Below are 26064 nucleotides of genomic sequence, written 5' to 3' on the forward strand. Positions count from 1 at the left end.
GATCCTTCTACCGCTCCAGAAGATATCTCACTACTGATGCAATTCTCTATCTATATAAAAGCCAAGTACGTCCAAGGATGGAATACTGTTGCCATATCTGGGCAGGAGCTGCCAAAAACAGCCTATCATGCCTTGACAAAGTACAAAATAGACTTCGTGGTTTAGTGGGGGATGCTCTTTTCTCTACCCTGCAACCTCTCTCCCACAGAAGAGACGTTGCGAGCCTATCCTTGTTTTATCGTTATTTCCATGGCAGGTGCTCGTCTGAACTCCAATCCCTGGTCCCCCCTCACCAATCTTTCACGAAAAACACCCGTCTAGCTGAATCCACTGGGAAAAATTTCCCCCACTCTATCTCTGTGCCTAAATCAAAACGCGGGTTCCATGAACAAAGCTTCTTTCTTAGAACTGCACGCCTGTGGAACTCTGTTCCGTCTGCCTGCTTCCCTCCGGACTACAACTTGGATGTCTTCAAGTCCAATGTTAACAAATTCCTAATGAACCGCCCCCTTAAGTAAACACTTCATCAAATCTCCACACTAACGTAATGTACTTGCAATAACCCTTATCCCTGAGTGGCTTCCGGGCCTTGATAAGTGGTGATCACTGTGTAAAAAATTAAAAAAAAAAAAAATCCGCTAAAAAAGACAAAAAGAAAAAAATATAAAGGGATGGGGCGGTAAATTGTACCAACCGGTAGTTAACAACAAAAAACTTATAGAATTTAATTTTTGAAACTAATGTATAAAAGTTTACATAATGAAATGCAAATATGCATTTTCTTTTGAATTTTTTTTTTTTTGGTTGACTGTGTTCAATTCACACATGGTTGATGCGGTTCAATATTGCTAAACTATAAGTCTTAAGTAAAATTCTATTTATAAATACTTTTTAAAATGAAATTATTTAATTAACCGTAAATATTATTTAGACATAAAAATTAATTGATTACAAAACCTTTTAAAAATATATATATTAATTTCTTTTTCGTTCGGCAAAAAACTGTGCAAAACACTTTTAATTTTCAATTTAAAATTCTAGAAAAAAGATTATATTATTCTGCTTTTAATATAATCAAATTCAGGGTTTTATCTTTCTGGAGAAAAAATTAAAAAAAAAATGGATTTTATTTCAATGAAATTAAAAAAAAAAAAAAAAACTTGACTGAATTGAATTAATTACCCTTGAATTAACGAAGGGGTTATTTAATAACTTTAGGTTTGGAAGAGATAGGTATGGGGTCGATTTTTTTTATAACTTCAAAAGAAACCGACTACTGTCAAAACTTTGCGAAATAATACAACGTGATCAATTTCATTTTAGAGATATTTCTTTCAAAAGCCTTCTTTAAAAAAAAGAAAAAAAAGTACATTGTTCTATTAAACCGTTTACTGTTTAAATAATTTGACTTTGCTCGTTTTATTTTAAGAAAATATAAGTTGAAAAAGCATTTTCATTCAGTATTAGAAGATTTGTCAGTAAAAAAAAAAAAAACAATCGCCAAAAAGATAAGCGTTTTTTTTAATTTTTACTTGCAATGTAGAGCCCTGCATACTTCTTTTCAAATTAACTCTTTTGTAGTTTTGATTACAACAGATCTGAATGAATGAACCTTGTAAGGGAGGGGCACTAAGCAATAAGCATTGCCCTGTTAATAATGAATTTCTTTGGTTTCTTTTTATAACATGCTACATTTCTCTCTTGCGGTTAGAAATATCAGGATTTTTTTTTCTTTTTTTTCAACATCAGCCTAAAAGAATCGTAATGAAGGAATCGGAAAATTAAGGTATTTTTTAACGATGCGATTCCGATTCCGATACCTCCCAAAATACACGATTCTTACGATTAACGATTCCGATTAATCGTCCCACCACTAGTTTTAATTCTCGGTGGTTAAATCATTACTATATATTGGGTCGAATATAATAATGGCCAGCTGTAAAATAAGCTTAAATATGATATTTTAATTTATTTGCTTCCCCACCAAAGCAAATTAGGCACAAGGCCGTTTTAAATGTGGGGTAAAAACCAGCTCCCCAAAAAATAGGCAAAAAGGGGGCACTCTCGTTACCAAAAATAATAATTGTCCCAGTATAGAGGGTTTCACCTCCATTGACTGGCACAAATTATCTTAAGTGCACTTGCACTGCAGCAGCAATAACAGATATTAAACTTTGATCCCGGTCCGAAGTGAACGAAAATGCATCGACTATAAGTAAATACGATAAACGTAATGCCGCGTTGAAATAAGTAAATAGTTGCTTGGGAAATTCACGTAAAAACGGAGAAATGAAAATTCTAGTCTAGAAAGAAATTAAGCCTCGATTTCGAATCTTGCAGTACACATGTACCAGTCTTATTTGCATTTTCATATTCATTCTCGCTTAACTTGAATATGGTTCAAGGGACATAACTCTGACTATATGAAGCCAGCAGGCCTATAAAAATACGGTTTAATAAGAATCAACTAACAAGCATTAATTATCAAAGGTTTCATTCAACAAGGCCGATAGCCATTAGTCGCGTGCTCTCGTGTAATGAATGAATGCGTGAATGTAGGATTGACATGAAATTCTTAAAGATAAACTAAAATGACCGAAAAATGGGCTGAAATGACTTAAATAAATAAAAAGTAAATGACTCAGAATGACTTTAATGAATTTAAGGATGAATTGAATGACCTTAAGAATGACTTGAATGCTTAAAAAATAACTGGAATCCTTCAAAAACAACTTGAATGATCTGGAGAATAACAGGAATGGCTTTGAGACTGACTGGTTGTAAAATGGGTGATCATTTTACATTAAATTAATACAGTAAAGTGATCCCCCACTTTATATCACAAAGTTAGAAACATAAGTACAGCATGTAGTAAGAACAGATATTACACTTTGATCTTGGCCAAAAAGCCAAGAAAAGGGTATTTATTTGCTCCCCCACCAAGCAAATTTGGCACAAGGCCGATTTTTAATGTGAGGAGTGAAGGGGAAATGGGGACCAACACCCCGGGGAGTAGGGGAGCTGGTTAGTGACAATTGGTATGAAGGATTGCCCCTACATTGACCAAGGTCTTATATGTGGGGTTGCCCCCACATATGGTCTTTGCTTGTAATATCTGCCGGAACAGATACTACACTTTGATATATTAAATCTTTATTCATGTTAAAAATACAGTGAAAATTAACAATGAACAAAAAACTTAGGCACATGGCCAACTCAAAAGGGGGGATTGTGGGTGTCGTTGATCATCCTTGTCACTCCAGAACTAAACAAAATCAAAAGTTTCTCCCAGCTAGTATCTTCTTTCACCATAATACCGCATTCACTCTTTCGTACTGTGGAGTTTGTGGCAATCAAAGAAAGCGTGATCAGTCGTTTCTATGGCTGTTGTCCCACAACAGGGGCAATCAGGTGACTCCAAAAACCTGGAACTGCATTGTATGTTCTTGAGTGGAAGTGCATTTCGGGCCAATCACCGGGTCAGAGAGAACTCCGAATTGTTCAGCCAGATGAAGCCAGAGTTGCACCAAAAGAAAGTCACGCTGACTGATGGTCTGCGACCGGTCTTAGCCATTATAGTTTTTTGAATGCAGATGAAACTATTACGTCGGAAAAGTACTGTTAATGAATAGATGAAATGCATCAGAAACTTCAACAACAACACCCAGCATTAGTAAAAAAAGGCCCAATTCTCCTCCATAACAATGTCCGATCGCACATTGCTACACTAACCCTGTAGAAGTTGTACGAATTGGGCTACGATACTTTGCCTCATCTGCCATACTCTCTGGACTTCTCACCTACCGACTACTACTTTTTCAAGCATCTTGACAACTTTCTGCATGAAAAATGTTTCAAAAACCTTCATCGCCACCAGAATGCAAGATTTTTTTTTACGTTACTAGCATAAATACATTTGTTTTGCGTTGGCAAATGTGTGTTGATTCTGATGGTGTTTATTTCGATCAATTAATTTTTGTTTGGGCCGAGATATGTTCATCGGAATTAAAAAGTTAAAAACTGCAAGAAATTTCTTGTCAACCTATATAATGACCGGAATTAAAGTTTAAAATGCAAAAGTCAAGTATCATGGTTCAATTGTACTTTAAACAGAAACGTTCATTTCGAATGCGCCCCTGTCATATCAAAGAACTTACTGTTGATTTTATATGTCGGTCCTTTCGGCTTGTGTGGTAATAAAACTTGTGATGTTAGGTTGTGTAAGGTGTTAACTTTGGTCAAAAACGTCTGTTTTTTCTTTCATCGGATTTTTTGATTTTTGATTATTTCGATTATCGATTATTTTGATTACCGATTATTTCGATTATCGATTATTTTGATTATCGATTATTTTGATTATCGATTATTTTGATTATCGATTATTTCGATTATCGATTATTTTGATTACCGATTATTTTGATTACCGATTATTTCGATTACCGATTATTTTGATTATCGATTATTTCGATTACCGATTATTTTGATTACCGATTATTTTGATTATCGATTATTTTGATTATCGATTATTTTGATTACCGATTATTTTGATTACCGATTATTTTGATTATCGATTATTTCGATTACCGATTATTTTGATTATCGATTATTTTGATTATCGATTATTTTGATTACCGATTATTTTGATTACCGATTATTTTGATTATCGATTATTTCGATTACCGATTATTTTGATTATCGATTATTTCGATTATCGATTATTTTGATTATCGATTATTTTGATTACCGATTATTTTGATTACCGATTATTTTGATTATCGATTATTTCGATTACCGATTATTTTGATTACCGATTATTTTGATTATCGATTATTTTGATTACCGATTATTTCGATTACCGATTATTTTGATTATCGATTATTTCGATTACCGATTATTTTGATTACCGATTATTTTGATTATCGATTATTTTGATTATCGATTATTTTGATTATCGATTATTTTGATTATCGATACTCATCAAATACACCCCGATACAAAACCTATCTAAGAACACTGCCAAGGACATAAAATATCTTCGTGTGATATTTCATAAAAATCGGTCCAAACGTTTTCAAGTCCATAGGGAACGAACTCACACCGACACACACGTAGACAAAGTTCCATGTTTTTTGTAATAGTTGAGATATACATGTGTATTTTTTTTTATTTCTCTTTTTTATTGTCATAAACTCGATAATTATTTTAGTGTGTATTAAACAGCATTTCCCGTTTTCTGTAATAAGTATCCAACTAGCCGCCATATTGAATATACAACTCTTATAATGCAACTAGCCGCCATATTGAATATAAAACTCTTATAAAGCAACATGTTTCGAAATATTCAATCGTGTCTATGTTACTCATTTGTGTAAATTTGTTCAATTTGGTAGATGATATTTTCTTTGTTGTTGGTAATATCTAAATGCATAATCATATGCTTTATTGACTGTGTGTGCTTCTGAGAATGTGTGTGTATATGTATATCTATATATCGATAAAAGTGAGAATGTGTGTGTGTGCGTGTGTGAGAGGATACTTCTCAACCTATATACTCAACGAATGTTTGATCTACAGACTTGAAATTTGGTATATAGGGTATTCACACATGTAAAAGACTTTTTAATCGATTTTCATCCGAAAAAGTGCTGCTAAGGGTTCAAAATTTAAACATTTGTACATGAGGATCATCAGATTTTTATCAGTTTGTCAACTATTTCACGAATGCGCATGCATGAATTATTCACACGACTGATTCCTTATGCTAAAAATAAATAAGTTCGGAAAAACTTTTTGAAGGCGTGTCAAGCTGGTCTAATGGTTATCATACTTGACTCACTATCTTTAGGTTTTGGTTTCGATCTCAACTCGAGTATTTGTTTTAATTACAAGAAGTTTACCGTTTAAAAATCATAATACTCGCATGCACATGTATCAGATTCTTTCCGCTTTTTTTTTCTTTACTTAATTTTTTAAAAAGGAATTTAAAGTTACTGCACTGTAAGAAATCCGTATTAATTAAAATATAATATTTATGTGTCTTTTATGACCGGGCAATGCCGGGTGGCCTGCTAGTTGCTTATATTCGTATATATGTGCATTTGCTAAGGTGATTTAGGTAATAGCCAATGAATCTGTCCATTTCATAATTGACGGAGCTGGTTTAATAGAGTGAAGCATAAAAAATGCTGAAAAGAAAAATGATGGAAAGAAAAATGATGGAAAGAAAAATGATGGAAGCACTGATTACGCCCTATTTGCAACTTATGAAGTTGTAATTTCGTACCGTTAGAGGTCGTTGCTCATTGACATATGAGATTAACAATCTTTGATCTGACATAAATATGCAAATTAGCTGCATAGGATGCACAATATACAATGAGCTGCTAGAATGCTTTTCTATCCTCCCGTTCACAAACATTTTCAGGACATATTAATTTAATGCAAAATGAATGGTCGATCCCTAAATGCATACACATTTTACTCCCCCCCCTTCATTTACAAAAACAAAAAATCAGGAGATCAACCAATTTTAATGAAAATTTCAGTATTTATCAATTAACACTCAGAGAATATAAGAAGCCATTATTATTTATTTTTAATTTTAGTGAAAAAGTATTATTTTTTGTAAACACCTTTGCTAAATTAAAGTTTTAAGTAATAACAAAGTATGCATGAATTTATATTTGCAGATGTTTACAATTAAAATTAAAAAAAAATTTATATTTGCAGATGTTTACAATTAAAATTAAAAAAAAAATTATATTTGCAGATGTTTACAATTAAAATTAAAAAAAAATTATATTTGCAGATGTTTACAATTAAAATTAAAAAAAAAAATTATATTTGCAGATGTTTACAATTAAAATTTAAAAAAAAATTATATTTGCAGATGTTTACGATTAAAATTAAAAAAAATTATATTTGCAGATGTTTACAATTAAAAGTAAAAAAAAAATTATATTTGCAGATGTTTACAATTAAAATTTGAAAAAAAAAATTATATTTGCAGATGTTTACGATTAAAATTAAAAAAAATTTATATTTGCAGATGTTTACAATTAAAATTAAAAAAAAAATTATATTTGCAGATGTTTACAATTAAAATTAAAAAAAAATTTATATTTGCAGATGTTTACAATTAAAATTAAAAAGAAATTTATATTTGCAGATGTTTACAATTAAAATTAAAAACAAATTTCAGCAACATTGTGAAAAAAAGCCCATGAAGCCCATGATAAAATCAACTCTCTTCCTGATCTACATCAATGATCTCCCAAAACACATACTAAAATCTTTCGTTGACATCTATGCTGATGACACGACTATCCATGGCAACACATCAAAGGCCGTAAATGACAAAGTTCTCTCTAATTCTCTCTCCTCTGATCTTGAGCATGTGGTACAATGGGGGAAGAGGTGGCTGGTTACCTTTAATGCATCTAAAACCAAGCTCCTATCTCTACATCATAAACGCTCTGATCCCCATCTGGCATCAATTGAAATGGATGGCTCTCGTCTAAGGAGGCCCCATGTTTTGATAAGCTTCTGGGTTTGACCTTTACTCCTGATCTTAAATGGAACACATACATCAAGTCTGTGTCCAAGGTTGCTGGGAAAATGGTGGGATCCTTCTACCGCTTCAGAAGATATCTCACTAATGATTCGATTCTCTATCTATATAAAAGCCAAGTACGTCCAAGGATGGAGTACTGCTGCCATATCTGGCAGGAGCTGCTAAAAACAGCCTATCCTGCCTTGACAGAGTACAAAATAGACTTCGTGGCTTAGTGGGGGATGTCCTTTTCTCTACCCTGCAACCTCTTTCCCACAGAAGAGACGTAGCGAGCCTGTCTTTGTTCTATCATTATTTCCATGGTAAGTGCTCGTCTGAACTCCATTCTCTGATCCCCCCTTACCAATCTTTTTCAAAAAACACCCGTCTAGCTGAATCCACTGTGAAAAATTTCCCCCACTCTTTATCTGTGCCTAAATCAAAACGTGGATTCCATGAACAAAGCTTCTTTCTTAGAACTGCACGCCTGTGGAACTCTGCCTGCTTCCCACCTGACTACAACCTGGATGTGTTCAAGTCCAATGTAAACACATTCCTGATAAACCACCCCATAAGTGAACACTTCATTAAATCTCCATACTAACGTACTGTACTTGTAATAACCCTTATCCCTGAGTGGCTTCCGGGCCTTGATAGGTGGTGACCACCGTGTAAAAAAAAAATAAAAAAAAAAAATACGCATAAACAGCATATTTTAAAATTAATACAGAAACTGAGAAATGTTCGTGTGAGACGAATATTACGTTTTTTTTTTCTAAATAATTCACTTCTTATACAAACATAAGGCAAAAATATGTCAAACTCTTCATGTGGAAAGTTCATTCAAGGTTTAAATTTATGTTTTTAGTTTTGTGACTACAAATCATAAAACTTTAAGTTTCAACCTGTGCAGCTACCAGCAAATGCATAAACATATTTCGCTAATAATTTCCTCTGCGGATTAAGGAGCACCAATCTTTGGACTATTCCACCGAACAATAGAAACCGTTTGTATAACTCAACTTTGCAAATCTGCTTTTATTATTATTTATCGCAAGCTCTACTATCGTCCGTGAATGTATTGAGCTTTTTCATTTGGTTGAGATTAAAATATAAATAACTATATTTATATTTGATTTTGGAATTTGCTTTCTCTTGATTAGTAAATTCCTCCTCATAAATCATTGTGCTATATATATATATATATATATATATATATATATATATATATATATATATATATATACATGTTATGGGGTTAATTAGTAATGAATGAATAGAACACAAGATTTTTAGGAAACGAACATATATTCACATAGACTACAGGCAAAGCGAGTTGAGTAATACCATTCCTCAACGGTGGGCAGTTCACACCCGACCTCCTTGGTCGAGTGTCAATCTCTGACTGCTGGGCACCGTTACTCGTTACCGGAAGTGACGTCATCAGAGTAAGTGACGTCATGAGATAGTCCATTAATCCTATGGAGGTGCGTCTCCAACGCCCCCTCCCAAGCTTTTTGTCCGTAAAAGCTGTCAGTACCTCTTCTTTTAAGGTTTATCATCAATGGCTCGGTAACCTTTCTCTTACGGAACGACCGCCGTAGTTCAGGTGTTGGTTGAGGAGGTTCAAGATCAAAAGTTTTGAGGAACTCCAGCATTAATACTGCAGGCCTCTGATTTTTGTTCATCGACCACTACTCTTTTACGACCGGGTAACTGCCGGTCTTAGATAAATGGTAACTACCCAGTAAAAAAATAACAAAGCAACAAAACAAAGAAAAACAATTTATTAAACGTTAATCACTTTTATATTTATTTTACTTTTTTTTTTTTGTGCATTCATTTTCCATAATTTTATAATGTAATAATTGACTTTGTATTTTGCATTTTTAATTAAAGATATTTCCGATGGAACTTCCGGTCTTTCAAAGAGAATATGACAGTAAACTCTATTCCGTTGGAATCTACTTCCTGTGCAAAACACTTGCAGATGTAAGTATCAGCTATTAAAACGCAAATCCATTTTTGATTGCACAGGATTCAAAAACGAAAATTCCACTGATACAAGTTTTATTTCCCAGATTTGAATGTCTCCTCCATTGCTTGTTCCAATTGTTGCAAAGTTATTCATATTGGGATTATTTCCGTAGAAACAAATCCGATCTTTAAATCAAGTGAATAACACGTACAATTTTTCTGACTGGAATTGACAATATCATTCACGTTGCAAGCCAATACCTTACTGATACTACTGGTGGTGATAATAACAATACGAAAATCGGGCTTATCCAGTTTCACCCCAATATTAAAAATATAATTGCACAAAAAACTGTATTGCGTACTTACCCGTTAGGTTAAAAAGTTGTTTGCAAAATTTATCCAGTGTTTTTGTTTTTATTATAAAAATAAAATCCAATGCTCTCAGTATTATTATGATGAGTGTGTATGAATTATGATTCGTGGCCATTAACCCTGATGTAAACAAAAATGGCGGACAAGGCATTTCGCTATTAAAATGTGTTTTTTTTTCTTATTTAAAATAATTGATATATTTGAATATTTTTCTGGCGTCTTTGTTGAATCTACCACGTAAATACATAATAAATTTTTGTGCCATATTATTTATTTTCTTTTTCGGGCAGTTTTTAATATCGAAATGAAACTGAATAGGTATCTGAAAATTTGCACACACATAATATATACGATATCTTTACAATGTGACCCTAGCACCCTTAATTTTCACAGTTACTCGTAATTATTCACTATTAACGTTATACATACCACCGCCGTCGTCGCCATCAGTGTCTTTTTTGCACACACACACACACACACACACACACACACACACACACACACACACACACACACACACACACACACACACACACAGTGTAAGTACATTAAATTTATATTCGGGTGGAATCCAGCATATCATGTCGCGAAGTGGAATAAGTACATAGAAGATGCTGCCAAGTTTTCTGCAAAGAAAATAGTCTCTCTCTGCGGGTACAGAAAATCTCTTACCCTTTGTGAGTATCCTATATCTCTACAAACCCACTATTCACCCGTGTGTAGAGTATTGTAAGGCATAATGACGTTGACACATTGGGTCTCATTAGATCACCGAAGTTAAGCAACATTGAGCCTGGTCGGTACCAGACAGGTGACTAATTTGGGAATTCCAGGTGCTGTATGTAGGAGTGCGTTGACACCTCCTTACAAGAGTTGCAAAAACCCAACATCGTCATCTTCCTTAATGAGGATATACATGCGACTGGGGATCGCTTGTGAATGTCATACTCCTATCGAACTTCCTCCTTTGGAGAAAGCTTGTTAAACCCGTATAGAGTTAGTGCCGTTGCCCTTATAGAGCATTGTTGCCGTGTGAACTTACTACAATTATACCCACTCAACGTAAATACCACGAATCACATGACCATAAACAATCACACGGTTCTATTATAGAGGTCTCTGGATGCCAACAGATTTTCTACTCTAAAAATGTCTTTCCTTGGAATTCCCTCCTTGCTCCATATTTCTCCGACCATATCAATGTTTAGAAATTTAAATGTAATACGAACAATGATCTTACTGCCAAACAACCTACCTTAGTTACGCACTACAAATTTGACACATTTAGCCAATTTGAAGGCTATAAAAAAAAGCTATTGAAACCTAAATCAGACAGCTATGACATTTAGCATTTTAGTTTCATCTGACGAATGGCACCCTCACAACCATAACACGCCTTTTCGAAAAACCCCCATCGCCTTCGTTTTTTAATTCACTAACCCGGATAACGCAGCACATTAAGTGTTAATTAAAAATATTTAATTACTTTTGTATGTCCTAAATAAGTCATATTACCATTAATCTAGATGGGGAGTTTGGCAGCAAGATTTTGGCTTACCTTACATTTCAATTTATACATATTGGTACAAGTGAAGGGAACGAATTCCAAATCTATTATCAAAGAAACTCTTCTGGCATCTATGGACGTCTACAGTAAAGATAGTGTGATTTCCTGCTGGGCGTATTTACTGTAAGAGGGACCAAAACAAGACAATTCCACAGCCGGTTCATTAGGAATTTGTTAACGTTGGACTTGAAGACATCCAAGTTGTAGTCAGGTGGGAAGCAGGCAGACGGAACAGTTCCACAGGCGTGCAGTTCTAAGAAAGAAGCTTTGTTCGTGGAATCCACGTTTTGATTTAGGCACAGATAAAGAGTGGGGGAAATTTTTGACAGTGATTTCAGCTAGACGAGTGTTTTTCATAAAAGATTGGCGAGGGAGGACCAGAGATTGGAGCTCAGATGAGCACCTGCCATGGAAATAACGATAAAACAAGGATAGGCTCGCAACGTCTCTTCTGTGGGAGAGAGGTTGCAGGGAAGAGAAAAGGGCATCCCCCACTAAGCCACGAAGTCTATTTTGTACTCTGTCAAGGCAGGATAGGCTGTTTTTAGCAGCTCCTGCCCAGATATGGCAGCAGTATTCCATTCTTGGACGTACTTGGCTTTTAAATAGATAGAGAATTGCATCAGTAGTGAGCTATCTTCTCGAGCGGTAGAAGCCTGATTTGCGATAAACTTGGCAGCATCTTCTATCCACGTATTCCACTTCATATTGCCTGCGAATATCAGGCTGGGGAGTTTTAACGTTGGACTCTCAAGAATAGCGCTATCGATTGTTTCTTGGAGATGTTTTTTAAAAATATTTATGGGAATAGAAAGTGTAGCATTAAATATAATTATTTATTTTTGCCCCTTTTTACTACCGACTGGAAAGCATTTTTCAATGATTCAGTTATTGCTGAATGCTGTGCATGTGAAGATATTCGGTTTGTTCCCCCCCCCCACTGTTGGGAAGAGAGAGCAAATACATCTATCTCTGACGCGATTGCACCACTCTTTAAAACAGGCTATCTCATAACAGTCACTTGATTCTTATTTTCTCGCTCATAGACTCGAATATCCGAATCGAAAAGACGCCGTCAGATTTCGCACACGTTTTTAGATGTTCTCCGAAAGCACAATGTATTTAATATTTCTTAGGAAAATGATTTTTCTTTAAAATATTTTCAGATTCCGTTTCATATATTGTTCCCTTTGATATTCATGAGTATCGATTACTGGATGGTTGGTAAGTTTTATTATGTCCTCGTTTTTAATTTTTTATCTTTTAATCTCGAAAGATATTTTCTTTTCCTTATGTTTATTAATATAAAGTTAGAAAGGTGTATATGTTTATAGAATTCACTCCTGAAATAATAAACCGATCACAGTTGCTTTTACAATATATTTGATAAACGTATGGAATCGTAATGTGGGCACCCTCTGCAAAAAAAAAAAAAATTATTTTGTTTTACGTAAAAAGGGCAAAAAGGCCACCCATTTATGCAAATTAAGACATTTCCGATGTTTGTGAAAATCTACCAATAATTATAAAAGTATATAAGTATTTGAAAGTTTTTCTCCAATATTTTAATTTTTTTAATTCAGTATTTAACATTTTCTCCAGTATTCTAATGTTCTCTTCAGTATTTGAAAGTTTTTCTTCGGTATTTTAAACTTTTTCTTTAGTATTTTAAAGGTTTTCATCAGTATTTTAAAGTTTTTTCTCAGTATTTAAAAGTTTTAAACAGTATTTAAAAGGTTTTCTCTAGTATTTCTAAGTTTTTCTTGAGAATTAAAAATATCTTTTTCAGTATTTAAAGTTTTTCTCTTATATTTTAAAGTTTTCGCCAGTATTTTAATGTTTTTCTTACGTATTTCAAAATTTTTCATCAGTATTTGGAAGTGTTTTTTTAGTAGTATTTTAATGTTTTCTTAAGTATTTATATGTTTATTTCAGTATTTTCAAGGAATCCTCAGTATTTTTTATGTTTTTCTTAAGTTTTATATGTTTTTCTTAAGTTTTTAAAAAATGTTTTTCAGCTTTTTTTTTGTTTTTCTTCAGCACTATAATGTTTTTCTCCAGTATTGTAAAGGGTTACTTCAGTATTTAAAATTTTTTCTTAGTATTTCCAAGTTTTTCATCTGTAATTTAAAGTTTTTCTTAAGTACTATAACGTTTCTTCAGTATTTAAAAGTTATTTTTCATTATATTAACCGTTTTTCTCCAGTATTTTAAAGTTTTCTTTTAGTAATTCAGGTTTTTATGTCTTTACAGTATTTGCAAGATTTTAGTTTTGTATTTTTTCTTTTTTCTTCAGCATTGTAAAGTTTTTCAAAGTATTTATGTTTATTTCAGTTTTTAAATCTGTATTTATTTATATTTAGTATTTTAAAGTATTTCCTCAGTATTCAAATGTGTTTCTTCAGTATAAATATGTTTTTCTTTAGTATTTAAATTTTTTTTCAGTATTTTAATATTTTTCTAAAGTATTTTAAAGTGTTTCTTTAGTATTTAAAACTTTTCTTCAATATTTTAATGTTCTCTTTAGCATTTTAAAGTTTTTTCAGTATTTTTTTCCTTCAGTATATAATAGTTTTTCAGTATTTTAATATTTTTCTTCGGTATTTCAAAGTTCTTCTTCAGTATTTTAATAGTTTTTTTGTATTTTAATATTTTTTAAAAGTATTTAAAATTTTTCTTCAATGTTTTAATTTTGCTTCAGTATTTTAAAGTTTTCTTTTGGTTTTTTAAATTTTCTCAGTATTTTAATGTTTTTCTGAAGTATTTCGAAGCTTTTCCCCAGTATCTAAAATTTTTTATTATGTATTTTAAAGTTTTCTACAGTATTTTAATGTCTTTCGTCAGCATTTAAAAGTGCTTTCAGTATTTTAAAGTTTTTCTTCAGTATTATTAAGTTTTTCAGTATTTAAAAACATTTTTCTCGGTAATTTTAATGTTTTTCTTAAGTATTTAAATATTTTTCTTCAGTAATTTTATGTATTTGTTCAATATTTTTTATTTCAGTATTTAAAAGGAATCCTCATTATTTTAATTTTTTTTCTTTAGTTTGTTAAAGTTTGTAAAGGGTTTCTTCAGTATATTTAAGTTTTTTTAGTTTTCATCAGTAATTAAAAATTTTTAAGCATTAATTCTTTTTTCAGTATTTTAAAAGTTTTTTTTAACCATTTAACCGTTTTTCTCTAGTATATTAAAGTTTTCTATTAATTGAATTTTTTATTTTTTCCAGTATTTTAAAGATTTTTTCAGTAATACTATGATGTTCTCTAGTATTTTAAAGTTTTTCTTCAGCATTTAAAGGTTTTTCTTCAGTATTTAAATGTTTTCTTTCTGTATTTATTTTTAATTTAGTATTTTTTAGTATTTCATCAGGTATGTTTTCTTTAGTATTTAAAAGTTTTTTAAAAAGTATTTTATGTTTTCTTCAATATTTTAAAGTTTTTCAAATATGATTTTTCTAAAGTACTTTACTGTTTTATATATATTAATATATTTTCTCAAGTATTTGACAGTATTTTTCAGCATTCTAAAGTTTTTTCAGTGTTTTAATGTGTTTTTGTTTGTATTTAAATGTTTTCCTCAGTATTTTCTCCAGTATTTTAAAGATTTTCTATAGTATTTTAAAGTTTTAAATAATTATTTTAATCTTTTTTCAGTAATTAAAAATTTTTCATCAGTATTTTTATGTTTTATGTCAGTATTTACAATTTCTTCAGTATTTTAACGTTTTTCTTCAGATGTTATTGTCTTTCATGAGTATTTATGAATATTTTAAAGTTTATAATCAGTGTTTTAAACTTTATATTCGGTATTTTGAAGATTTTCTGCAGTATTTTTTAGTTTATCTGTCAGTATTTTAAAGTTTTTACCCATATTAAAAAGTTTTTCTTTAGTATTTTAAAGTTTTTCTTGAGAATAAATATTTAAAAAAAGTATTTTGCAGTTTTTCTTCAGTATTTTAAATTTTACTTCAGTATTTTAATGTTTTCTTCTGTATTTTAAACTGTTACTAGTATTTTAATGTTTTTCTGCACATTCTAATACTTTTCCTTAGTATTTTAAGGTTTAACTTAGGTAGTTTAAATTTTTTAGTACTTAGTTTTTCTTTCAGTATTTGTATGTTTTTCTTTTATGATTTTAAAGTTTTCCTAAGTATTTTTGTTTTTCTTCTGCAATTGTATATGTATTTCAGTATTTTAATGTTTTCTTCAGTTGATTAATGTTTTTTCAATATTTTAAATTTTATTTTTATTTCATAGTTTTTTCTTCAGTTTTTAAAAGTTTTTCTTTAGTATTTTAAATTTTATCTTTAGTATTTAAATGTATTTTTCTGTATTTTAATGTTTTTCTTTTGTATTTTAAAGATTTGTTCCTATTTTTAAAGGGTTTCCTCAATATGTTTAAAATTTCAATAATGTTTTTCATTAGTATTTTTAAGTTTATCTTCAGTCATTAAAAATGCTTTCTCTAGTATTTTAAAGGGTTTCTTCAGTATTTTGAATATGTTCTTCGGTATTTTAAAGTTTTCTCCAGTACTTTAAAGTTTTCTTAAGGAAATTTATATTTTTATTAAGATTAAATTTTTTTTTCAGTATTTAAAAGTTTTTTCAAATATTCTAAAGTTTTGCTTCAGTATTTTCATGTTGTTTTATCAATATTTATAAGTTTTTCTCCGGTATTTTCATGTTTTCCTCAAGTATTTTAATATTTTTCTTCATTATTTTTAACATGAACTTGATTTTTTAATATATATATATATATATATATATATATATATATATATATATATATATATATATATATATATATATAGTCTTGGAAGTTTTTTTAATAGTTTTACAACGAATGATAAAGATATAAAAATTAAATAAGTTTTTTTTATATAGTTTCAAACTATATAAAAAAACTTATTTAATTTTTATATCTTTATCATTCGTTGTAAAACTATTTAGTCATTTAATCACCTGCAATCAATGCATCAACTTGCTCTCTCGAATTCACAATAGTCCTAATGTTAATTTAAGGGATCATCATATATATAAGGTGCCTTAAATAAGTTTTCAGATATTTTTTGTATAAATATTTAAAATTGTCATTGGACTCTTGAAAATTCAGTATGTTATTGCTATACATATTATGAGATGACTGACCAATTTTTATGATTTCATATTAAATGTATATATAACACATGGTGTTTAAATGTATATATAACACATGGTGATTTAATGTATATATAACATATGGTGTTTAAATGTATATATAACACATGGTGATTTAATGTATATATAACATATGGTGTTTAAATGTATATATAACGCATGGTGTTTCAATGTATATATAACATATGGTGTTTAAATGTATATATAACACATGGTGATTTAATGTATATATAACATATGGTGTTTAAATGTATATATAACACATGGTGATTAAATGTATATTTAACACATGGTGTTAAATGTATATATAACATATGGTGTTTAAATGTATATATAACATATGGTGCTTAAATTTATATATAACACATGGTGATTAAATGTATATATAACACATGGTGTTTAAATGTATATATAACACATGGTAATTTAATGTATATATAACATATGGTGCTTAAATGTATATATAACACATGGTGATTTAATGTATATATAACATATGGTGTTTAAATGTATATATAACACATGGTGATTTAATGTATATATAACATATGGTGTTTAAATGTATATATAACGCCTGGTGTTTCAATGTATGTATAACACATGGTGTTAAATGTATATATAACATATGGTGATTAAATGTATATATAACATATGGTGTTTAAATGTATATATAACACATGGTGATTAAATGTATATTTAACACATGGGGATTAAAACATACGGTGATGAAATGTTTATATAACACATGCGTCATTATTGTATTTAATGCATATGCGTCTCTTTTCAGGATTAAACGATGATGTGGGCGCATTTTTTATTTCTTGTGGTATTGTGATTTTGGTCAGCAACATCGCCGCATCTTTCGGTGAGTGTGAAGATATTAAATATATGTTTTTAGTATTACGATTTAATTGACGATGATGCGTCAGGTGTTCGAAAGAAGCGTTTTATATTAAATGGTTAGGTATATTATATTAAATGGTTATATATTTGGATTTTATTGTCACTGGATTATTTATCTTCCACCAGACTATCCATTCATGTGTAATCACCTTTTTCTTCACCATATTCCCTCGACTTCACTTTTTTTGTTATCAAGTAAGATCTTTGACTTACTTGTTGTTTCATCAAATACTTTTGCTTGCAAAATCCGATCCCGCATTTTGCTAATTCTTACCCTCTGATGAGAAGGAGCGTATTTCTTCGAAACTCCGCGGATTAAGGACTATCCACTTATATAGTATTTCCTTTTCAGATTAAATATGTTTTAAACCCATTTCAAAGTGTTTTTTAACATGTTTTATTAACTGTTTGCTCGTATATATATATATATATATATATATATATATATATATATATATATATATATATATATATATATATATATATATATATAAGCAATAAAGTTACTAGTGTACAAATACTTCGATAAAAATTGTATTTATTATTACGAAAATAGGTTTAGAAAAATTTCACATAAAAATATTTTTCAACAGATTTAAAACTAAAAAAAAGATTTTTTCTTCAACTTTCTTCAGTATTTTTGTTAGACACTAAGAAAATATTCAGTTAAAAGAAACAAATAATTCAACATAACAACAACAATAACAACAATAATAATTTTTCCACCTTCTGTCTTTCCTTCTCTCTACCTCCCCTTCTTTACCCCCTTTTCTTGGTGTATCTTGTGCTGCTACTGCTTGTTATATCATGTGTTGAATGCGTGCCTTCTGATTGATAAAAGGAGATGTGTGCGTCATTTTGTTGGAAGTTTTGAACACGAGAAAGAAGTCGGCTTGCTATCCCGCGTCAAGAGAAAAGACGTTAAAAATCGCAAGTTTAAACAAGAGAAACCAGTGGTTTGATTTCTTTTTCTTCAATTGGGATTCGTCAAGTAAGACGACACAGAATTAGTCCGAAAAGACTGTTTAAAAAATCAGTTGTAAACGAAATTACAATGACCCTTTCACCGAGGAAGAAAAAACTATTTTAAGGCCTAGAATTGGTTTTGTAAAAAAAAGAATACTAACTCCAATGAGGCGTTAGAATTCACGTCAAAAGGAACCAAGAAATCTTCTATAGAAATACATTACACCACAGAAGATTTGGATTATTTTCTTGGATGACAGAACCAAAAGGATTGAAATTTTCTCAAATGAGAACATTTAAGTTAATAGCGCAAGGGAGATGATTTACATACACCCTCTTTTAAAAAAATTAAGTGTTGACGTGTTTTTTGTTTAAGTTCTTTGACACGCAGTAAGTCCTGACTACATCTATATTCTTACCCCTACCATCCCTTACAATATTGTTAATGGAGTTCTTTGAGAACCGCCAGAGGGACTAATTTGGCAGACACTGTTATTAGTGAACATAAAACTTTCTTTCCCTATTTGCCTTTCCATTTATTTATTTATTTTTTTACACGGTGGACACCACTTATCAAGGCCCGGAAGCCACTCAGGAATAAGGGTTATTGCAATTACAGTACGTTAGTGTGGAGATTTAATGAAGTGTCTACTTAAGGGGGCGGTTTATTAGGAATTTGTTTACGTTGGACTTGAACACATCCAGGTTGTAGTCAGGTGGGAAGCAGGCAGATGGAACAGAGTTCCACAGGCGTGCAGTTCTAAGAAAGAAGCTTTGTTCATGGAATCTACGTTTTGATTTAGGCACAGATAAAGAGTGGGGAAAATTATTGACTGTGGATTCAGCTAGACGGGTGTTTTTCATAAAAGATTGGCGAGGGAGGACCAGAGATTGGACTTCAGATGAGCACCTGCCATGGAAATAACGATAAAACAAGATAGGCTCGCAATGTCTCTTCTGTGGGAGAGAGGCTGCAGGGAAGAGAAAAGGACATCCCCCACTAAGCCACGAAGTCTATTTTGTACTCTGTCAAGGCAGGATAGGCTGTTTTTAGCAGCTCCTGCCCAGATATGGCAGCAGTATTCCATCCTTGGACATACTTGGTTTTTATATAGATAGAGAATTGCATCAGTAGTGAGATATCTTCTGGAGCGGTAGAAGGATCCCACCATTTTCCCAGCGACCTTGGCCACAAACTTGATGTACGTGTTCCATTTCAGATCAGGAGTAAAGGTCAAACCCAGAAGCTTGTCAAAATATGGGGCTTCTCCTAGACGAGAGTCATCCATTTCAATTGATGCCAGATGGGGATCAGAGCGTTTATGATGTAAAGATAGAAGCTTGGTTTTATATGCATTAAAGGTAACCAGCCACGTCTTCCCCCACCGAACCACGCGCTCGAGATCAGAGAGAATCAGAGAGAACTTTGTCATTTACAGCCTTTGATGTGTTGCCGTAGATGGTCGTGTCATCAGCATAGATGTCAACGAATGATTTAAGTATGTGTTTAGGGAGATCATTGATGTAGATCAGGAAGAGAGTTGGGCCCAGGATGGACCCTTGAGGGACTCCAGCATTAATACTGCAGGCCTCTGATTTTTGTCCATCAACCACTACTCTTATGAGCCTATCAGAGAGAAATGATTTAATGATAGAGAAAACATTTCCAGTTACCCCGTAGCTAGAAATCTTGTGAAGTAGGCCCTTATGCCATACCTTGTCGAAGGCCTTTGATATGTCAAGAGCAATTGCCCTAGAAAGGAAGCCTTTGTCAAGAGATTCACTAATCCTATGAGATATAACCGTTAGCACATCTGCGGTAGACCTTACAGAACGGAAACCACATTGCGTGTCACTAAGAAGATTATATCTGCTGAGGTGGTTGATTATTTCTCTATTTAATATGGATTCCAGCAACTTACTCATAACACACAGGAGACTTATTGGTCTGTACTGAGAGGGAGATGATTATCACCTGAATTCTTAAATACAGGGCATACTGATGAGGTTTTCCAGGGTGTTGGAAAGCACTTCTCCTTAAGGCAACGCTGAAAGTTTTGTAAGTATGGGAGTAAGTTCAGGTTGAAGCTTTTTTAACACTATAATTGAATGCCGTCAGGGCCAATTGCTTTACTGGAATCTAGGTTCTTAATTAGCTTGGTGACGTCATGCACAGATATTTGTATGTTACCTAGCTTGTTCTGTGTTATAGGAGGAAATATGGGGAGTTGATGGCCTTCGTCGCATAGGGTAGAATTAGCTGCAAAGTTCTTGGCAAATAGTTTGGCCTTGTCTGATGCTGACGAGATGACCTCTGGTCCATTGATAATGGTTGGGATAGAACGCACACTTCTGTTCAGGATCCTATTTGTTATTTGCCAAAACTGGTGGGAACCAAGCTGCTGATCAGCTACTTTGGATGTAACAGACTGGGCATATAGCTCTCTTGCATTTTTTATTATTATTATTATTTATTAAAAAAAATTGTTTATCGTAGTATTCTTTCGTTTTTTACCCTTGTTGTGCAATGGGATAACCTTCATTGGACGTCATGATTAAATTCTCGTTAAATAATAATAATAATAAAACTTATTTAAAGATGAATTTAAAAAGTATCAATTAAAAAAATAGGGTGGCAGTTATTTTGAAATAGTGTTCTGAAATGGATATTAAAATTTAAAATTTTAGAAAGCCAAAACGATATGTGCTTTTTTCCTGTAAAGAAATATTTACTTTTTATCTTTAAAGGTAAATAAATATTTCTTTTAAAAAAGCATGTATCGTTTTAGCTTTTTATAATTTCAAATGTAGTCTAATGCAAACACACATTGTACGATTTCAGTGCCATAAAAGGCCTTATTGAACCCATGGGCGGGGGGGCTGTGATAGACATAGAGGACCTACCTCAGAAACGGGCGAGAATCTCTCGGCAGTAGGCTGAAAAAAAAAAAAAAAAAAAAGAAGAGGCCCAAGATGGCGGCCGTTGTCGTTTAAGGCCTCCGATCATGCGTAGATCTCTAGCAATCTCGTGTGGTATATGCAAATTAGGTGTGCCCGAAACATAAAAGGCGAGCCGCTGGGAGAAGCGTTTAAGACATGCGAATAGAGAACATCGACGTATATTTCATGTTGTGAACAATGAACTGTACTCAACTTGTGACTAGCGAACCTCTGCTTGACGTTTTAGCCAAAAAGTTTTGTTTCTTTGCGTTAGACAAAGACTTCTGATACAGAGACCCATCCGACTACTTTCTTATTTAGAGAATCTTTTTTTTTTTTTTTTTTTTTTTACACAGTGATCACCACTTATCAAGGCCCGGAAGCCACTCAGGGATAAGGGTTATTGCAAGTACATTATGTTAGTGTGGAGATTTGATGAAGTGTTTACTTAAGCGGGCGGTTCATTAGGAATTTGTTAACGTTGGACTTGAACACATCCAAGTTGTAGTCCGGTGGGAAGCAGGCAGACGGAACAGAGTTCCACAGGCGTGCAGTTCTAAGAAAGAATCTTTGTTCATGGAATCCGCGTTTTGATTTAGGTACAGATATAGAGTGGGGGAAATTTTTCACAGTGGATTCAGCTAGACGGGTGTTTTGCATGAAATTAGTCCAAGTACGTCCAAGGATAGAATACTGTTGCCATATCTGGGCAGGAGCTGCTAAAAACAGCCTATCCTGCCTTGACAGAGTACAAAATAGACTTCGTGGTTTAGTGGGGGATGCCCTTTTCTCTACCCTGCAGCCTCTCTCCCACAGAAGAGACGATGCGAGCCTATCCTTGTTTTATCGTTATTTCCATGGCAGGTGCTCGTCTGAACTCCAATCTCTGGTCGCCCCTCGCAAATCTTTCACGAAAAACACCCATCTAGCTGAATCCACTGTGAAAAATTTCCCCCACTCTATATCTGTGCCTAAATCAAAACGCGAATTCCATGAACAAAGCTTCTATCTTAGAACTGCACGCCTGTGGAACTCTGTTCCGTCTGCCTGCTTCCCTCCGGACTACAACTTAAATGTCTTCAAGTCCAATGTTAACAAATTCCTAATGAACCGCCCCCTTAATTAAACACTTCATCAAATCTCCACACCAACGTAATGTACTTGCAATAACCCTTATCCCTGAGTGGCTTCCGGGCCTTGATAAGTGGTGATCACTGTGTAAAAAAAAAAAAAAAAGGGGAGATAATTCAAGTTATAACATCACATAGGATATTAATCTACGGAGCGAGTTTCCTATTTAGACTCGTGTATGCATGAATGTAATTGATTTTCTTTTCACAATATTCACAGGGTACATGGTTTCTTGTTTGGCTCGCTCAACCACGGCGGCTCTTGCTTTGGCTCCTCCCTTGATGATACCCTTACTGATCTTTGGAGGTTTTTTTGTGAATACTGAGTAAGTTTTGTAAAAGTGCAGAATAGTTAACAGTCGAGAACCCGTAAACAAAAAAATGAAATCCAGAATAAATTTATATCAAAAAATAAAATCTAGAATAAATTTATATCAAAAAATAAAATCTAGAATAAATTTATATCACAAAATAAAATCCACAATAAATTTATATCAAACGCAGTAGAATTGAATGTTTTTTTGACCTGTATATATTTAACATGTTTAACTGGTAATGTTTTCTTTCAGAATTTTATTTCGATGTTCATGTGGTTTAACCTTGGTTAAATTCAGAATGAAAAGAGTAAAATACTTACATAACCTACCGTGAACCACAGTCCAAGTGGCAAACATTCTCCAAAACCATTAAAAAACTACACTTATTCGTCTTAAGTTAAACTAGAAGTTAAACAATATATGTTGTTTTATATAAAAATAAAATGCTGAAATAAAGAAAACTCTTAAAAGCAGTTTCTACCATTCAAATTATACAGGTCGGTAGAGAATTTAATTCTACTGCTAATTCTAAACTGTTAACTACTTTGTATTTTAATTATTGTAAGTTTCATTCATTTAATATTTTCTGGGTTTTAGCATTTTTTACAATTTTGTATTGTTGGAGACATGAAACGCGGTGGTTCTACAAAAGGTTAAAAATTGAAAAAAGCGTAGGAAAGAAACAAGAGTGGATATAGTTTTGTCGTACATTTTCCATCACAACTAAAAAGGTTTTATCGACGAAAACGATATTTCCTACTTAAACTTGACATGCTAACACAAATACAAAAACAAACAAAAGACCCTCCTCCTCCAGAATTTTCCGATTTCACGAGACAAGCAAACAAAAACGCTATTTCCAACTGTATATCTCATCACGACAAAATGATACTGACACTAGACAATGCCTAAAATTGAAATGAAATTTGACACTAGACAATGTCTAAAATTGAAATAGTATTGATACTAGACAATGTCTAAAATTGAAATGATATTGATAGTAGACAATGCCTAAAATTGAAATGATATTGATATTAGACAATGCCTAAAATTGAAATGATATTGATACTAGACAATGCCTAAAATTGAAATGATATTGATACTAAACAATGCCTAAAATTGAAATTATATTGATACTAGACAATGCCTAAAATTGAAATGATATTGATACTAGACAATGTCTTAAATTGAAATGATATTGATACTAGACAATGTCTAAAATTGAAATGATATTGATAGTAGACAATGCCTAAAATTGAAATGATATTGATACCAAACAATGTCTAAAATTGAAATGATATTGATACTAGACAATGTCTAAACTTGAAATGATATTGATACTAGACAATGCCTAAGCTTGAAATAATATTGATACTAGACAATGTCTAAAATTGAAATGATATTGATACTAGACAATGCCTAAAATTGAAATGATATTGATACTAGACAATGTGTAAAATTGAAATGATATTGATACTAGACAATGCCTAAAATTAAAATGATATTGATACTAGACAATGCCTAAAATTGAAATTATATTGATACTAGACAATGTCTAAAATTGAAATGATATTGATACTAGACAATGTGTAAAATTGAAATAATATTGATACTAGACAATGTCTAAAATTGAAATGATATTGATACTAGACAATGCCTAAAATTGAAATGATATTGATACTAGACAATGCCTAAACTTGAAATGATATTGATACTAGACAATGTCTAAAATTGAAATGATATTGATACTAGACAATGCCTAAAATTGAAATGATATTGATACTAGACAATGCCTAAACTTGAAATGATATTGATACTAGACAATGTCTAAAATGGAAATGATATTGATACTAGACAATGTGTAAAATTGAAATGATATTGATACTAGACAATGCCTAAAATTGAAATGATATTGATACTAGACAATGCCTAAACTTGAAATGATATTGATACTAGACAATTCCTAAAATTGAAATGATATTGATACTAGACAATGTGTAAAATTTAAATGATATCGATACTAGACAATGCCTAAAATTAAAATGATATTGATAGTAGACAATGTCTAAAATTGAAATGATATTGATACTAGACAATGTCTAAAATTAAAATGATATTGATACTAGACAATGCCTAAAATTAAAATGATATTGATACTAGACAATGCCTAAAATTGAAATGATATTGATACTAGACAATGCCTAAAATTGAAATGATATTGATACTAGACAATGTGTAAAATTTAAATGATATCGATACTAGACAATGCCTTAAATTGAAATGATATTGATAGTAGACAATGTCTAAAATTGAAATGATATTGATAGTAGACAATGCCTTAAATTGAAATGATATTGATAGTAGACAATGTCTAAAATTGAAATGATATTGATACTAGACAATGTCTAAAATTAAAATGATATTGATACTAGACAATGCCTAAAATTGAAATGATATTGATACTAGACAATTCCTAAAATTGAAATGATATTGATACTAGACAATGCCTTAAATTGAAATGATATTGATAGTAGACAATGTCTAAAATTGAAATGATATTGATACTAGACAATGCCTAAAATTAAAATGATATTGATACTAGACAATGTCTTAAATTGAAATGATATTGATACTAGACAATGTCTAAAATTAAAATGATATTGATAGTAGACAATGCCTTAAATTGAAATGATATTGATAGTAGACAATGTCTAAAATTAAAATGATATTGATACTAGACAATGTCTTAAATTAAAATGATATTGATACTAGACAATGCCTAAAATTAAAATGATATTGATACTAGACAATGTCTAAAATTAAAATGATATTGATACTAGACAATGTCTTAAATTAAAATGATATTGATACTAGACAATGCCTAAAATTAAAATGATATTGATACTAGACAATGCCTAAAATTAAAATGATATTGATACTAGACAATGTCTAAAATTAAAATGATATTGATACTAGACAATGTCTTAAATTAAAATGATATTGATACTAGACAATGCCTAAAATTAAAATGATATTGATACTAGACAATGCCTAAAATTAAAATGATATTGATACCAAACAATGTCTAAAATTGAAATGATATTGATACTAGACAATGTCTAAACTTGAAATGATATTGATACTAGACAATGCCTAAGCTTGAAATAATATTGATACTAGA

The 26064-nt window shown here is 31.5% G+C and overlaps 1 protein-coding gene and 1 pseudogene across 1 annotated transcript in view; one reads left to right on the top strand and one right to left on the bottom strand.

The window, feature by feature from the left end:
* LOC145291558 (protein white-like) overlaps nucleotides 1-26064 on the top strand; it is a 302163-nt gene that overhangs the window by 189950 nt on the left and 86149 nt on the right. The window contains exons 13-16 of the mRNA XM_080137621.1: nucleotides 9452-9544; nucleotides 12638-12695; nucleotides 17415-17492; nucleotides 22787-22892. Of these exons, the coding sequence (XP_079993747.1) occupies nucleotides 9452-9544; nucleotides 12638-12695; nucleotides 17415-17492; nucleotides 22787-22892 (335 nt within the window). The remainder of the gene's footprint in view (nucleotides 1-9451; nucleotides 9545-12637; nucleotides 12696-17414; nucleotides 17493-22786; nucleotides 22893-26064) is intronic.
* On the bottom strand, nucleotides 2785-2922 carry LOC145291763 (U2 spliceosomal RNA; annotated as a pseudogene).

The sequence above is a fragment of the Euprymna scolopes genome, chromosome 12 (assembly GCF_053919585.1).
Source record: "Euprymna scolopes isolate OS-2025 chromosome 12, ASM5391958v1, whole genome shotgun sequence".
Taxonomy (NCBI): Eukaryota; Metazoa; Mollusca; class Cephalopoda; order Sepiida; family Sepiolidae; genus Euprymna; species Euprymna scolopes.